The 17,927-nt window shown below is 41.0% G+C and overlaps 1 protein-coding gene across 4 annotated transcripts in view; it reads right to left on the bottom strand.

Moving 5' to 3' along the window:
* The window catches only part of prdm5 (PR domain containing 5), a 32,544-nt gene extending 15,375 nt beyond the window's left edge, over positions 1–17,169 (bottom strand). For 2 of the 4 annotated variants that reach the window (XM_029500966.1, XM_029500969.1), the window contains exons 1-13: positions 14,794–15,002; positions 13,982–14,065; positions 13,265–13,387; positions 11,952–12,120; positions 11,622–11,799; positions 11,216–11,308; positions 10,946–11,067; positions 10,393–10,472; positions 6,924–7,008; positions 6,669–6,826; positions 6,096–6,189; positions 3,754–3,914; positions 1,151–1,244 (exon numbers count right to left, since the gene is read on the bottom strand). In XM_029500966.1, coding sequence (XP_029356826.1) covers positions 1,151–1,244; positions 3,754–3,914; positions 6,096–6,189; positions 6,669–6,826; positions 6,924–7,008; positions 10,393–10,472; positions 10,946–11,067; positions 11,216–11,308; positions 11,622–11,799; positions 11,952–12,120; positions 13,265–13,387; positions 13,982–14,065; positions 14,794–14,892 — 1,540 coding nt within the window. In that variant the 5' untranslated portion in view covers positions 14,893–15,002. Of the gene's footprint in view, positions 1–1,150; positions 1,245–3,753; positions 3,915–6,095; positions 6,190–6,668; positions 6,827–6,923; positions 7,009–10,392; positions 10,473–10,945; positions 11,068–11,215; positions 11,309–11,621; positions 11,800–11,951; positions 12,121–13,264; positions 13,388–13,981; positions 14,066–14,793; positions 15,003–17,100 lie in introns of those variants that run through there. The other 2 variants (XM_029500968.1, XM_029500967.1) reach the window with 2 other exon arrangements.
* Between the last annotated feature and the right edge of the window lie 758 nt (positions 17,170–17,927).

Below are 17,927 nucleotides of genomic sequence, written 5' to 3'. Positions count from 1 at the left end.
CTGGGCCACAGAACGCACTGGAATACATTCTCTCTTTCATTAGTTTGTCCCTCACACATGCATGTATGAAAACGCACACCTCGTGTACACATGGACAAACAGGCTGCTGTTAACAAAGTGTGTGGGGGTTATCAATGGACCACCACCACTCAAATTCACGCACACATTCTGACAACCTATCTACATCTGCAGGGAGAGTTTCAGAAGCTACAAGTATGGTTAAGGTTAAACTGCTCTCCATTTGGATCAGAGCGTAAACTGTGGGGTGGTGATGAACACAACGAAGGCATGGCAAATTAAAGCTGCTCATGAAGGGAATTTTGATGCTCCCACTCCACCTGGATCTAATAAGATCAGAAAACCTTCGTCTCATCACCTGGTGTGCGTGTCCTGAGAATGTCAGAAGAGAAAACCGATCCATTCAAGGACAAAGACAGAAAACAATGTGAGGAAGGAGAGATAAAGAGAGATTAAAGAGAGATGAAGTAGTAGTGAAGAAACAAGTACGTGAGAGCCAGGAGTGGGCAAGAGAAAGAGAAAAAGACAGAGTGAACAAGTTTAGAGACCAAGAAGTGTGTGTGCGGCTGTGCCAAGATACTACACTAGTCTGTTGGTAAGGAGACACACAGGAATGTGTGGCTTTCTAGTTTAAGGCAGTTTAATGAACATTCAGGGCTCTTTTTTGTGGTCATGCAAAATAGTGCAAGCAGAGCTACAACATGCTGGAGTTTGCAACATTAAAATCAGCTTCATCCATTCATTTTGCATAAGATGTAAATCTGGCAGAAGAGTGGCTTTAAAGATTGGCTTTAAGGATTGGAGTTGTTGTATTTCCCCCTTTTCCAGTATTTATGATATGTAAAACTAATTAGCTGCTGGCTTCATATTTGAGAGTGGACATGAAAGATTGTTTCGTCTTGTTAAGAAAGCAAATACGCATATGTGCCAAAACATTTAGTTACTATTTCAAGAAGCAAATGGACAATGATAACAACTGTATGATAACCTCCAATAAGTTATCAGTCTGATTATTGAATGTGCATTGTGCAGTTGCAGTGCTGATAGAGCACTAAGAGAGTTAAATCTCATCGTAATTGGCTCTGAAGGAAGATCTATCTAAGAAAACACAGAGGGTAGGACGACCACTGACCTGTGTGGCTGCGAATGTGGACCCTTAGTGTGCCATTGCTTGCAAACTTTTGCCCGCAGTATGGGCAGATCTTCTCTTTCTCCCCTGTGTGCGTCTGTGGAAAAGAAATTACAAAGTGCACACGTGGACAATGTTAAGAAGAACATTTGTAACATTATCCTTGTATCGTCCCTGCATTGCAAGGTAAAACCCGATCTTCACTGGTGATAGCTGGGATTCTATGTCAGGACATATACTCATCATAAGCTCATGAGAAAACTTATCGGCTTTCATCACAATGTTTCTTCAAACTACAAATCATACAATCAAGATCTAAACCTTTTTTCATTAAAATACCCCGAGAACATATACACATTTCACTTTAAATTCCCTCTTAAATAGATTTTCTGAACTGCACTGAATAAAGTGCATTTCATCCCGCTATAATGCACCACAAACTAGTGGTACACTCAGCAAATGGACAGGCACATGTTCACATGACAATGGATCCACTGAGCTTCACTGAAGGGAGAATCAAAGAGCACAGGGTCCAAGGTAACAGGGATCATGAAGGCCAGGCTGCACATATGCATACATCTCATCTTCCTTCTAACTCTCCTTGCCCCATCTCTCAGAATAGAGCTCTGGGGCACACATGCAAACACGGAAAAACAGCGTGTGGAAAGAGTGTTATCTCCTCTACCTTCCCCCTCCTTTCCATCCGTGCTGCTTTCGCTTCCCTCTCTCCTTGTTGAAAAATACAAAGTCTGAAAATCACCTTTTGGCCTGCTGTAAATTCTCAAAAATGATTGTGAGTATGAAAGGCTCAAAGTCAGTGCAACCCCTTTAACAGCAGCACAACAATACAGGAACAGCTCCGAACCAGGCCCCATCTTTCCCTCTATCGCCCTGCTGTGTTACTCTGACACCTCAAGTGTTTAGTTACAATGGCTCCATTCACACGCAGACACGCACATACACACATGCACACACATGAACAAACACATAAACATACACACACATTCACAGACAATCATGCACAACAAATCCACTTACATGAACACGTGTTTCCCAGATGGAGCAGTTTTATCAGTTTGTATGAAAGAGAAAACCTTGCATGCTTTCTACAAAGAGGCAGTCAGAGAGACACAATAAAATTCACATGGTAACATCATGTCCCAAACCGTACGAGTAGAATTTATTGGGAGATGTATGCAATGATCAAAAGTTTTATATATAAATTAATACAAACAGTGTAAGTCTGTATCTAGTTAAAACCAACCTTGTAAATTTAATTTATTGTGAATTCTTCTAGTCTAGCACTGACAGAGGTGAGACTAGCTTGTACAATGTGCAAAACAGACAATGCATGCACATACATGCTAAACACAGACAGAAATATCCATATCCCCTAAAATAATACAAATCCACATTGACTGAGGAGAAAAGCATTTGGTGTAACACAAGTGCACTACATAAATATGTCAGGCCTGTTCTGCCAAATGCATGCAGTGTCAATACTACGTGAGCAACACCTGCAGTGATGCATATCCACCGTCAGTCTCCAGAGGAAGGCACGCAGCGTGTTTTCAAAAACTTCAAAGCCTTAAAACGAACCGTAAAGACTTCTATAACTTTGCTGTCACAACATGACCATCAGCAACCAAAACAACCGTGATGCATTCAAATGCATCACGGTCAGTGAGAATAACAATTTGGAGTTTGTGAATCAGTGTGTTCTCATGATTCCCATCATATGTGAAGTCAAACATTGTGCGCACAGCCACAATTGTATTTTGATACCAAATAGGTGTTGTAACTATTTGGAGGGAGGAATGTGCACAGAAAATGAGACTTGAGCAACATTATGGCCAAAAGCAAGGTTACTGTCCACATGTAAACACAGCCACTGAGTTGTCGTCTCCTCAGCAACCTGACTTTGATCAAGGCCAGATCTCTCAGCAGCCTCCAGACCCCATAAGCAGGGAGACAGTTCAACATGCCTGTCTTCAGCCCTACTGTTGTGAAGCAACCTCTGAGACATTTTCTTTAGCCCTGTGCCAAGAAGCTGTTTGGTTTCAATCTTGATCTATAACCACACCGGACATTGTCAGATTTAGGGCACATAATCTACAGCAAGATCTGTTTGGGGCTCTGAAACCCTGCGGAGCTAATGGACTAACTGCCATTTCTAATCAACATAGGAATTGATTTCCAAGCCTTCAAGTGAAAGAAAACCTTGAGAAGGATGTCGCTGCCAAGTTCGACTGTCCAAGATATTAGCTGCATCGCTTTATAAGACTGGATATGAATGTAACAATGGCAATATTTTAGGAAAGTAAATAGTTCGGTTGTCACATGTTTAATTCTAAATTTAGTTTAGGATTAATGATGGAAAACACTGCAATTTAATTGTGCCTCTAACTCAAAATGCACAGGAGGTACATTGCTGGGAAATATCTGAAGTTGCACGTAAAAGTCAACATAATTTTGTCAGCAATTTATTTAATTATATGCAAATTATTTTTCACAGTTTCATTAGTTATTTTTTATGTCTGCACCTCAATAGAACACAACAGCAGTTTAACTTTACTCCAGCGTGTTTTCAGGATATTCTCATTCACCTTCTTGTGGCTCTTGAGGACAGACGGTGTGACAAAGGCCTTCTCACACAGGTCACACTTGTACTTCTTATGGCCGTCGTGCACCACCTGGATGTGGACATTTAGTGTGTCCTTCCTCTTGAAAGTAGCGTCACACTGGTCGCACTTGAATGTCCTCTCGCCTGCAGCAAAGATAGAGGTCTGTTTGTGAGGGAGCCATTTCCAGTCATCCATTGTTGAACCTGAACATACAGTCATCACGCACAGCAAGAGAGGACCCAATTTCACTGGGTGATTGTGTGGGCTGAGTGTGTTTCATCACACAAACACCAGACAGCTCCGAACAACTATCATTACAAAGTTCTGGTAAAGAAATGTAATCTTTTAGTACCTGTTGCTGAATACAGGACATCCAAAGAGAATGAATAGAACCCCCAAAAATGTCCTGTTCTATTAACTCTACTAAAGAGCACTGAAACACCAGACAGTAAGTCTCAGCTGTTCAGACAGTGAAGTCGGATGTTTTCCTTCATGCCTCTGCTCCATACAGCAGCCTCCATTGTTGAAGAATGGTAGTTTCCACATTATGGAGATCATTCCCTTTCCACAGAGTAATTTGGAGAGAGACTGCATGTGTGTTTGGCTGGGGCTAGTGGTTATAAGCTCGTTCTCTTGTTATAAAATATAACATCTAAAGTAGCTAAAGGTCCACTGTGTTTTTAACCAAACTGAAACATTTGCTTGAGGGTAGTTACTGTTATTTGGAGCATTGTGTTTTTCTGCTAGTAAAATATGCATGAGCTAACAGAGACTCTAATTTATAGATTCACATGCAGGGTCGATCCTGAGGTCATAAATTAACTTGACATTCTCACCTGACATTTGGCCTTGCATAAAGGTCCTGTTCATATTTAAATGAAACACAAAAGAAAAAGAATAAAAATTATAGTAACTGCAGAGCATGTGTAGAATTTGCAGGTGTGTGTATAATGTCTAAATAACAACAGAGTTACAATGGGGTGTCCTGGAACCAGATGTGGCCCAAGTCCAGAGAACAAGTGGCTGAGTGGGTAAGAGGGAAGTTGGCTGTAATTGAGCAGCTGAATTATTTTTTTTCCCCTTTTCTCTTGCTTTTGCTTCAATGAGTCTCCCCACTTGGATCCTTAGGAACAGGTTGGTTCAATTGTTTGTGGTGGGCATTGAAATTTTTGATGGACAACCCATATATCCTGGAGAAGCGAGCCAGGCCATGATAACATCTGCCCAACCCCCTGGATCAAACTGGATCAGGGTCCACACCACTACTGTTGTCACATGCAAGGACCAATTTTAGTGTGCCTAACGCAAAGACCATGAACATTAACAGACATGTTCTTATCAGCGTCTTTCAAATGAGTATCAAAGAATTTTGAGGCGCAATTTCGGGCACAGTGACAGAAAGCCAGGCCTCCATCAGAGATCTGAGTTCTTCCAGCAGAATAATCACCCAAAACAAAAAGAACTCAGACATGGTTTAAGACAAATCACTAGAGTGTGTTGGAATGAAGTAGTCCACGGTAACAGCAACTGATTAATTTTAGTTCAGCTCTCTGTATGTGTACATAAAAATACCTGCTGTTTGTGTAGTTTGGGGAATTTGACTTTGAACATGTGCAAACAAATTACAAGTAAAAAGTAAGAAAGGTGTAGGATAAGAATTGAACGGTGCTTAGATGAGCCCGTTTGAGTTTGGATGTGATTTCACCTTAACCTTTCACAACAGCTGTGCTTTATCGTCTCACTGTGAGCCATTGCTACAGAGCTGAAGTGCTGCCACAACACTAACTCACTGAGACAGACATACTTATTCTTGTGCATGTGGCTATTTTTTCACCTGCAGTACAATGAAAGCAAATACTCAATCCTCCCACCCTACTGTCTGGAATTTGATACTTTATACAAGTCCTGGTATTATATAGCTTGCCTCCAGAGACAGCGGCAGGAAATGCCTTCAGCTGACAATCTCTTTGTTATCTGGCTCAATTTGAGGACAAGCGCTGCATCCTGCTGAGGTTTGACTGCAGCTCAACTGTCTAAGGAGAACATTTCTGTCAGACTCGAGCACCCAGGACAAACTGTCCCCATTTTTAATGTCCCCTTAGTGATATGTTTGGCTGAGTTATGGGGTCTATTGTTACAGAAATATCCACAGGGTAAGGATGAGTTGAAGACCATAAACGACTATCACCTAAAGAACAACATGTTCTGAAAAGTGAAATGATGGTGACAAATATAGATGTAAATAAAGTAAATGTTTGATCATTGCAGCTTAAATTTGTGGGTATATGTATCTTTATGTGTACAACGCTCACACCCATACTTACTGTTGTGGATGAGAAGGTGACGCTGTAGAGAAAAGGGGGTACGAAACAGGGCTTTGCACTCCTCACACTGGAAGGGTCTTTCCTCAGAGTGTGTCTGCAAAGACAGCAAATCAGCATCAGTGATTCTGTGATGTGTGAGGGCTTCCTGCCTCACAGTGGATGCTAATGTCAGAAGATCATGGGTAAGGCTCCATGGCCTATTTGGTTTGTTGACTTGATGAGAACAAGCACCTCAAGGGACTTAAGGTTCAAAGTGCTTCTGTTTTTCTGCTCCCCCTCTGTCCCTCCCAAACCTATCTATCTGGGTGACACCTCAATCCCAAAGTAAACATGGGGAACCTCAGGGGTGGAGAAGGCCAAAGACCCTAAAGATAAGCACCACCAACGAGCCCCAGATTGATTTCAGCCAAACTAATAATTCTACCTTTGAAGTGTCTCTGCTTTTGAATAAATATCTCTCCTCAGCACCTAGTAATCAGAGGGATATAACGGTATAAAGAAAATAATCACAACACTTGTAAAATCCGAATTACAGTAACATTACAGCTCACTTATTGATGATTATGTGATCACCTTCTTATGATTCTTGTAGACGTTGCGGTGAGCAAACTCCTTGCCACACAGCTTACATTTGTATGGTTTGTCCTCGCTGTGGATGATCTTATGAGCCGTCACCTGATCCAGGCGCTTGAACGAACGACTGCAGATTTCACAGGTGTATGGTCGCTTCTCTAACCAACAGAAGATTAAGAAAGATGCATTCAGGTAAACAAAGATGATGCATAAAGCAAAGAGCTGATTTTTTTTCTCCCTGATGCATTTTCCAACCTGAGTGTGTGATCATGTGACGTTTCAGCTGATTTGTGGAAATGAACTTCTTATTACATGCATGGCAGTCAAATATTTCATGTACCTACAACAAAAGAGGAACAAAGAATGTATTAAATTTTTGGTTGAAAATGTACAGTGGCCCCAAGGGTCAACACACTGCAACAAGATGAACCTGGCACTTGTCAATAATTTCTGACTTTTAAAGTTAGAGGCTTCGAACAGTATAACAAAAGTGTAAATGGTACATATACTGTGACGTGCATATCCATGTGTTCCACACAAGGTAATTTTTAGAGTCTCCAAGAAATATATCCGATGTGTTGGTACTTGTAGCATGTGGCTAAACTAAGAAACCCAAGCCACACATTCCAGGTTGACATAGACAAATGAAACACTTATGTAACATGCCTCGATGCACAAAAAACTCATTATCCAAGCATTTACATGATGTTTACAGGAAGTATTCTCCCCATCATACACTAACACATAATGTGTTCTCAAAGAAATGGGCAGAGACATTGCATGCACTCCACCCAGGGGAAACACTAAGTTCTAACACGGTTGGGTGGGAGTGAGTCCATCGGGCTCCGAATTACTCAAGGGTCCAAGGTCCATTCATTTCTGCTTGTGGCTTTAATTAGGCCCCTAGCACTCAATGATTGTGCTGTGCCAAACCATACACCCCTGCGCCCCTATTCTGAACAGGTCTAGTCTCTATTCTCTGCAGTGGTCCGGTCTCTGGTCTGGTCTAGTCTCTGCGGATGTTCCGTTTCTGGTCTCTGGTCTGGTCTGGTCTAGTCTCTGGGAGGTCCGGTCTCCGGAGGGGAGGCACCAGTCTCTGGCGGAGGGGGTCCGGTGTTGCATCTGGTATGGTCTGGCCTGGTCTGGCCTGGTCTAGTCTCTAGTCTCTGGAGGGGTCCAGGCTCTGGTCTGGTCTGGAGGGTTCTGATCTGGTCTCTGGAGGGGTCCCGTCCATCGTCCAGGCTGGTCTGGTCCGGTCTAGGACAGGAGGTCGCCATTCCTTGTTGTAGCCCAGTCCATTACTCATCACCAATTAACCAATTAACCTAGACATGTTCAGGTGCCCCCACTGGGAATCGAAGTGCGCCCACTACGCCCAAGTCACCACATTCATTCATTCACTCATTTATTTATTTATTTATTTATTCATTTATTCATTCATTGGAAGGGGGTCGTGAATTATTAGTGACCCCCATAGACCATTTTCCTGACAGATACGTTCCTTTTTATTCCGGGGGAAAAAAAAACTAAAACTTTTATATAAAATGTCAGCCAGTTCTGTTATTCCGTGTTTATAATTCCTATTTCTATTTCTTTTTACAGACTGCCCGGGAAGACCAAGCTTGACATTCTCTAATGCCACAAAGTGGACACTCATAAGGGAAGTCCAACGGGCATCGTCCAGTCTGCCCCAAATTCACCATGCATGAGCAGACTGCCCCACTGAACACTTTTATGTGTTATTACTGAGTCTGACTCAAAGCTTCACCGACTGGACATTGAAAGTCTGCTTCACTACGCAAACATCAACTGATTTATGTGATATGGTGGTGTTCTCTAGTGCCACATAGTTGACACTTACAAAACATTGCATGCATGCTAGCCTTGCAAAATGTAAGATGCAAGATTCAACATGATTGGGTGTGCGCAAGCCCAGGGGGGCGCCAAGTTTCATGGGGGTGCGAGGTCCCATCCATCGATGCTTGCAACGTTAATTGCATATATTTTCTTTGTTGCATTGTATTGAGCTCTCAAGGCCACCATAGAACTGACTAGAAAAGGATCACTGTCAGTTTTCATTAGACTGATGACCACAGACAGAAAAAGCGACTGAAGTGAGAAAAAGTTTCAATCGTTTTTTTTTCTGCTTTGGAATTAAACTCTAATCATGGCAAGTTCAATCACTCTCTGGCATGCAGATACAACAGCATATGCTAATGCGAAGCAGCTCTTCTTGTCACAGTCGCTGCTGCAAAAGCTTGTTCAGCTAAATGGTGATAATGGCAGTTTTAAGCCGCTTTGGAACTAATGTGTCATTATGGAAAGTTTGATTGCTCTGGCGAGAATAATGGTTAATATCCCCGAGTCTTTGAGTGAAGCTCCATTAATACACCAGAATATTTTTTTTGACAGAAATGTGCCATGTTTATAATAACACTTTGCCAAAGCAGGACTCAGTCATTCACTGAGTCCTGGCACTGGCCTAAATTTCTGCAAAACCGCATAACTAAAACATAGACAGATAAAAAGGTTAGATGGGAATTTGGCATATTTCTATTTTAAAAGACTCTGGAGATGTGAAATCGAAGAATTGAAGAACTATAGCCTCTTAATTAATCTGAATGATAGATGTTGACAGGAGAAAATTAAATGCCACAATTACCATCTGGTATAATGGATGAAGAATCTGACAACCATTAAGACAAAAATTGAGACAAACCGTGCCATAATCCTGTGTTGAGCATCATCTAAAGGGCAAATGGTTACACTGTGCATGACCAAAACATGCAGCCAAAGTGAATTATCAATTCAATCAATGTAATATATAAATAAAGGTGAGACTAGAGCGTGACAGCGTTTTGTTTTTAATCTAATTCTCTTTCACTTCATAACTTTCCAAAGTTGTAAAATGTTGCCTGTGAGTGTTGACCTCTGATTTAAACCCGTAGTTACACCACAAGGACCTCCTCATTGGGTTTCATTGGCTCAATGGTGCCTTAAACAACATCCCAACATTTCGTTTTGTGTCCAAATCTCCACTCAAGCATAGTCACTTTAATATTATTATTATTAGTATTATATAAATATTATTATTTATAATAATAATAATAATAATAATAATAATACAATAGCGTCTAACCTCAATGAAATTTCATCTTTTAACGTACATTAACCTACTTAGCATCCAACAAAGTGTAACTTGAAAAGACCCAACAAGAGCTAATGTGAGAGCTTTTATGAAATGAACACGACACTGAAAATTCAAAGTACCAAAATAAGAAATAATTGTGGTAAAATAATTTTCAAAATAGTATTTAAACAGCCTCATTCGAATCTGCAATCCATCAGCAAGAGGGAGAATCCTGACGCCATGGCTAAAACCTTATTCTTTGCCAACACAGCTTCTTAAATTTCACAAGACTTGTGGGATGAGCCAGTGAAAAAGAAACCATCTCTCTGTTACCCTGGATGAATTAGTAATAACTTTGTAATAAAGACAGCCTCACATGGAGAGGCTGAACAAAGTGAACTCAAGAGAGATTAAGAGGTGAGTCTAGGTTATAAAAACAGTGCAGAGCAATGGATTCCACTGTCGAGCAATAAAGACATGAAGCTGTAAAGATGGATCATGCAAACTAGTTAAGCTGATCCTCTCAGCTCCAGTGCACAATATCTGTGTGTAATAATTTGAGCTAGAAGATAGACGCTCATGGTTGATACTCACCTTTCTGTGTTCCTGTAGATTCAGAGAGGAGGAACATTTTCTGCTGCATATAGTGCATACGAGTTTCTGCCGTGCACTCCCTATAAAAGAAAAAGAACTAGAAGAAAATTACAGAGCCTAAAATACAATGTAATGTGAAAAGTGGGAAATCACAATGAAAATTTCATGACAATCACCATCCAGCAATAGAACATCATCATCATAGGCCAAGTGACCTTACGCTCAGCTCCATCTGTATCACATGACCCACATCTGTTCTAGCTAAGTCACTGTAACCTTCGCCCGCAGACACCACTTGGTCTGACTACATTGGAATAACATAGAGGCTCAGATCTCGACCCTGAGATGAATGTCTTACTCTGAGTTTGATGCTTGATTCATGTGTAAGGCTGCACCGAACCCCACTGCCCTACATCCCATCCCATCCCAGCTGTTAATGGACAATTAGCTGTTAATGGTCTTGCAATAAGTGAAAGGAAACATACGCTGACATGTGGGCAGAAAGAGGGATAGAACATTGCAGAAAGATATACAGAGAGGTGCAGATGCCAACCTGTGTGAACATTTCCTTTGTGTTTCTTCAGTGCATCCTTGCTCTTGAATCTTTTACCACAGCTCTCTGCTTTACAGATAAACCTGGCATCTCCTTTACAAGCTTCCTTATGTTGCTCAAAGCTATACATGCAGGAGGCAGAAGAATACTGAATAAGCAGAAGAGCTTCATGACTTACAGCAGAAGATTGTAAAAATAATAATTTTATACAAGGCTGTGTACATTATACTGTATGCACATTATAAATTCACTTTCAATCATTTGCGTTACCTGGATTCTGAGCTGAATGTGTTGTGGCACAAAGAGCACTGGTGAGCTTTCGAGTCAGCTGATGGATCCAGTGATTCAGAACAATGCAAAACACTGAGGAAGGATTCAAAATGAAAACAAATTAGGCACCAAGTTGAAAATCAAGCACACTGGGAAGTTGGCTTGTCCATTCAGCCCACTTCAGTTAGCAGTTAAAAAAAAAAAAAAAATTCAAGAGCACATACATAAGACACTTGAATTCAAGATTCCAAGAGCAATACCACTCCTCCAGTAAAAACTATATCTAGCAATTAGCTTATCATCAAGACTGGAAACAGGGGCAAACACATCTATGCCTACAAGTAACAAATAAGTAAGTTAGTAGAAAAGTTCTACAGCTATTCAGAGAATAAATCAGTAAACCCACTGGCGCTGCAGAGCCTGTTTGATGGGGAACTTCTTGCCACAGTTTCTGCATTTAAACTCCTTCTCCTCAGTGCTAGGCCTCTGGTGCAGACTCTGCAGGTGGGCAGCCAGGATCTCTTCGCTGGGAAAACTACTCTCACACAGCAAGCAGGGATGGTCCTCTTTCTTTGTTACCATTTCTGTAGATGTGGTTCACACACAATGAACATCTTGAGTCACACAGCAGAGCACATTTCAAAGGTAAGAATATGATTTCTGTATTTTTAAGTTTTAGCTATAATTGTAATTGAATACCATCAATTCCATCAGAGAGACCAAAACTTCACTGTACCCATTTCAACAAGATGCTTGGTATCTTTATTGTTGTCGTCTTCATCTTTGATGATCTCCTCCTCTTCTTCCTCCTCTTCTTCCTCCATGTCACTGTCCAGGTAGCCTATGAGGAGCTCTGTGTCTGTATCTATGTCATCCACAGCCAGGTAGAAGATGTTTTCACCATCCTAAGAGACAACAACAATACAAATGATACTATGCTACAATGGCAGAACTGAACCAAACCTGAAAAGAATTCTTGCTAAAATACAGCTATAACTATTTTGTGGTAATAAAATAATAGCTTAACTACTAAATAGTGCTTAACATTAAGACCGGCTGAAGTTTGAACATATTACACCCAGACAACAGCCTGTTATGGCCTGATTAAGGCCACAGGTCAAAAGCTTAAACTCTTCAAAACGCTGTAATCAACTCCTCTGTCCTTAAAGGTCACGCTAATAAAATCAAACCGTCATTTTGTTTTAGCTGTGGGATTCCAAATATACATAAATAATGATTAACAAGAGGAAAGCTAGACAATAAATGTCACCGCTGATGGAACACAGAGCTTTAACCCACATGGATGACCTTTAAACGACCAATTACTTTGGGCATCTGTGTATTAATGGAAGTAACTTGGACCTGCAACATGAAATGTTCATCTTCTCTTCATTCCACCTTTATTTTTCTTCCACCGTGACAAAGCAGAGCCAAGCAGTGAAATGGTCCAGATTGTATGCAGTATGGCTGTTTTCACATGGGTCTTTGTTGGTGTGTATTTGTGTGTACAATCACAATGAAATTCCCTTTGTGTCTCCTGAATGCACAGATCAAGATCCAATCCACATTATAATTTGCAAAACTGTCAAGACCTCAAACAACCTGAAACCAAAGTGATTTTTTGCTGTGAAACAGTCAACTGTTTGTACGCAAGTTCATCAGATTGAAAAATTTCCCTTTTCACCTTTAGCCTTTTATAGAGGAATGTCTTCAGTTCAGTATGTATGTGTACACATTTGCCTTGAGTTGAAATGAACTATATTTTTGGTATTTAATGTCTTTATTTGATGGTATCTTTTAGAGGAAGACACGAAATGGGGAGTCAAAGAAGGCGGGTGACATGCATTAAAGCGTTGCATCAACTAGAATTCAAACTGGGGGTGCCTGCTCAGAACGTATGCACCCAGATGGTATGTTCCCTGACATTCAGCTGAAAGTCTTTACTGAACTCAAAATATATTTTTCTTAGCACGATCTTTGCTGGTTTTGACATATCTGCATTCCCTGTAAAAGTGTGAGACATTCACTGTCCACTGAAGTAAAATATACCTGTATGGCTGCCAAGTTCTTCTGATCTTGTGAAGGCGCCTGATGGACAAATCGCAGCCAGTTGGCATGGCGTGGGTTACTTGCATCCAGAATATACAGCACATCTCCTTTACTACCCCGGACCTGGAGGAAAAAAAAAGACAACAAAAAATCATTCAAAGGGAATGATTCATTTGTCTTTTCTTATTGCTTTTATCATTTGTCCTCAGTACATCAAATTATGTTTGGCCCTACATATGAATAACTTAGCATGTGTACAGGTCTGAATCTCACAATGTGGAAGCTACAGATAACTGCATCATTGCATTTGTTTGTTTGAGCGGTCCATCAGTGACTTCCCACCAACATACGAGCCAGTAAAAAAACTAGCAAGTGTGGTTGATTGATTTTCTACATAATTAATTGTGCTTGCTATCATAGAAAAATGGAGAACTCATTTGGTCCACAGCCGTGTCTCTCTTTCACAGCTCTCCAATGTGATTTGTGCTGAAAATCAAGTTTTAAACAGACTACTTATTTGGTTAATTGGCATGATATACAACTTATACAGTATTATGTGTGCAAGCTTTGGATGTGATGAGGAGAATGATTTGTGCACTTATTATGACCAAAAAACAAAAAATAAAATCAGAAGAAATTTTATAATAATCTCAATTTAGCCACTTGGTCCTTTGAAATCATTGTTATAGAAACAAGGCAAGACGTGTGTGCATTCACCTCCCACATCAGCCTGGTGTCCGAGCTTTCATCCAGCTCACTAGGAAGCTTTTTTTCACCTGCAAAGGGGCCAAACTTTTCTCCCTTTGAAACAAACAAACAATTATATGAAAAAGTGATATAACCCAGGGAACATCCTTTTGTTGAGCACTGTTGAGTGTGTGGTGGGCAGACCTTCTCTTTAACCTGAGATGTGAGCACATCCCTCACAACAGGACATTTTCCTTTTTGTCTTGAAATGGCAACAATAAAATAAATTTGAATAATCAGGGGGCGTGGTCAAAATGTTGTGTTCATGTTCAGCTTCAGCATGTTTAACTTCAGGGCCACAGATTAAATGATAAATGACCCCCCCCCAACCCCACACTGATACTCAAAACCAATTCACCCCCCCCCTCACAGAATATTTACAGCTGTGGCTTAACTTAACCGTGTGTCTGACAGCCAGTGTGCGCTGCTTTTGAAAAGAAAAAAGAAAAAAAGCGCTTTAAGGTGGATGTAAACGTCACATAAAGCGTGTGTTCACGAGAACCCGGCGCGCGCGACCTTTCTCCCAATACATTGTTTCTGCGGCGGAGAGAACAGCGAGCAGAGCGACTGCAGCTACGTGGCACTTCACGTCAGAGCAGCCTCGGGTCGACACTGAGACTTTGACAGCAACTACAAGGAACAAGGCCAACAAAAAATGTCTCCATAACCTCTGATATGTTTAACAACGACACCCCCCGACAAAAAAAAAAAAGAGGAGAAAAAAGCCGCCTCCTACGCTTAATGTCGCTTTACAGAAGTTGCCCAGCCAGAAGCAAACAAACCTTTTTCACTCGCCTCGCCGTGTAAAGACCGATTCCATCCTGGACCTTTGACGATTTCAGGGAAAATCTGTCTGGCACATACATACCCAACATTGTCATTTACTCGGAAACGTCTCCTTCAATGACTATTAGTGGGCTATCGGACGGAAAGAGCCATTGTCAGTTTTGGGGTAGTTTCTCGGCGCAGAGCGGTCCAGGTTGAACTTCTGTGGCTCCAGCTGCAGGAAGGAAAAGCGGCGCCCTGATTGGTCCAAAGTGTGTAACCAGAAGCTGCGTCCTGTCTGCAGCCGGCATGGCTGCACCTCAGCAGGTACTGCCAATCACAGCCTCCGAATGATTTCTTAAACTGGTCAGAAATAAATAAAACCCAGAAAACACTGAAAATAATATTGAACTCTTTGGACCCTTAGAGATAATGCACTGTTCAAACATGTTTTGGCTATATTCGACTTGTTGTCACTGGGGCTTGAATAGTTGCGGAGATTATTTGAACACCTTTACCGGTGTTACTTCACTACTTCACTACTTGACGGGGGGTATGAACAATTTCGGGCTTAGGTGTAAATACTCAATCACAACTCAGCAGCCATCATGTGGCTCAGTCAAACTTCGGCTGAAAGATCAATTTCTATTAAATAGCTGTAATCTGACTAGGCTAAAATATTGAATTAGAAATTTTCATTGTCTTTTTATCTTATGAGCCTCTACCTTCTTCCCTCAGTATCCTAGAATCAGTTGCCAGGTGGCTTTAAATGAGTGAAAATAACAGTGAGCTACAAAGGGGATGAACAGACAATGTTTTTGGAAAGTATTTTTTGTAACCTATGTTGCAGTGTAGTCTCGTTGAGAGGCAAGTTTTTCATTCCAAAAACGCCCTGATTCCATTTATACAGTTGCACACGATCGCAGTTGGAAACTGCCTGGTACAATTACAGTCTGACCCACTAAGCAGCTCTTCTGGAGCAGTTGTGGTGATGATGGTTTGGAGAGGTGTTGTTGTTTCACTTTTCCCACCAAGGGTTAGTCTTGCCAGTCTGGGATCAAGTAACAATTTTCCAGTCGCAAGCTTATTCCCCTAATCTGAAGGCCACCACTCCCATTTTCCATTAGCATGCATCATGAGAAAAGTGTCTGTTTGAAAGCTGAAATGCACTTTTTATGTGATTGTTTATGTTTGAAAACCAGCAAGTCATTGCAAAAACAGATTAATTATTACTTAAAATTCCACAGTTCCCTACAGAAGCGGCTTTACCTACACTATACAGATAGCACATGCATTTCTCATTCACTATTCAAAATCAGTATGACTATACAATAATCAAACAAAGCATGTCTCTACTGAGGCAGTGAGAGATTTAACCACCATGGATGCATACATACGTGATAATAATCAACAGCTGTTAATCTAGTCAGCATGAAAAAAATTGCATAAAAAGACCAGTGCAAAAAAACAAACAAAAAAAAAACAACTTGGTCACAATGGTAACAAACAGCATAAATAAATATCGCCGATTGCACAACGCCTCAGTGTGAGCCATCCTGCTCTTTCTTCTCTTAAACCTTAGCTTTACTGATCAGTAGTTTCATTGATAAAGGAACAAAGATAAATGTGTCCCTGTTCATTTTACAGTTGGGTAGCCTGTACCGTCTGTCAGAAGGCATTAACTCACATTCCTTGTGCAGGTAGAGAAGGTAGAGAAGCTTCCTGCATACACACACCAAACACAATAATAATTGTGATGGCCCAATATTAGTATATTTGATCTATGCCCCAACAATAACCATGCAGCATTTCTCCTTACATAATTTTTATCATGCCACAGTTGTTCCTTATTATTAACCGCATTGTGCTGTCACACTGTAGTACCTTCCTTCTTCACTGAGAGCTGTCATGACTGAAGTAACTGTGGGGAAAGCCTGATCACTCCCTTGAAAGGGCCTTTTGTGTGTATCTGCCCCACCCATGTCCTCCTTGGTCCATTTCTTTCTCTCCTGATCTCTCTGTCAGAGCCTTGGCCTGTCGGGGCAGGATGATTAGATGTCATGACCCCTTTTTTCTTCAGTGCCCTCTGAGGACCCGCCAACCCATTAACTTTCACTCAGCTTTCACTAAAATCCCTGGGTTATCCAGACCAGCTCTGATCTCCAACACCTGCACAAAAGAATCACAGGAACACACACGGGACTCCTCTCCTAAACCAGGGAACTAGATAACATGCAAGACTCCACGTTGGTTTCCTGGTCTGCCTGGTCACGGTCCGGTCACAGTCTTTTCTGGTCTTTGGAGATTTAGGACATTTCACTTACGTTTCAACTCAGACTGAGGGAAATTCCTTTTACGCTACCAGACAAGTTGCCTTTTTGTTTGAAGAGAACACCAACAGCGGTGGAGAGTAGTGTCATTGCATGCAGTTACAGAGCACGGTATCTTTGTGCATGTATAGCACAGACACAGAAAAGTTCCCCTTCATTGTGTTAAATCAGCAATTGTGTTTTTTAGAAAATTATTTTAAGGCTAGATTGCACACTTGCAACCTCAAACAGTGCAGCTGCAGCATTTCTGGTTTAATAGTATTCAATGTCAGTTGTGACTTGAAACTATGGAAAAGGAGCAAATAGCATTTTGAACGGAGGTGTTGTGCCTACATCACTGCTGATCATATCTGAAGCTGATATATACACATCCATTGCAGGAGTCAATGCCAATTATATCCTTTCCTTCATCCCAGAGGTCTGCTGAAAGTGTTTTCTCATTTAAAAAAATGACTTATCATAATATTAATATATGCTGCAGCTTATAAACAAACTACGTCCGCTACCTATTTTTAATCTTATACGTGATGTCGATGAATGCCACAGATAGATTGCCCATTTAGGGAAAATGTTGTGGAGTAGGTGAAAGAGGCCCACACCACAAGGCATGTGGTGCATTTGTGTCTGTTCGCAGTTTTTACTTTATATGTTTATTATCATTTTGTTTTTTAATCATATTCATCAGAATTCACATTCAAATCCAAAGTCATCTTCTTGTTTGCGTTTCCATGCATCATTCTTAGCACTTGGATAGCCGAGTGTCTTGATGGCGCTGTATAGATAACATAGCTTTGTCTTATATTTCTTTTCCTAACTAGCAT

This window comes from Echeneis naucrates, chromosome 4 (assembly GCF_900963305.1).
Source record: "Echeneis naucrates chromosome 4, fEcheNa1.1, whole genome shotgun sequence".
In the NCBI taxonomy this organism is placed as follows: domain Eukaryota; kingdom Metazoa; phylum Chordata; class Actinopteri; order Carangiformes; family Echeneidae; genus Echeneis; species Echeneis naucrates.
The sequence above is the reverse complement of the archived record's forward strand: the minus strand, read 5'-3'. Positions and strand labels throughout refer to the sequence as shown.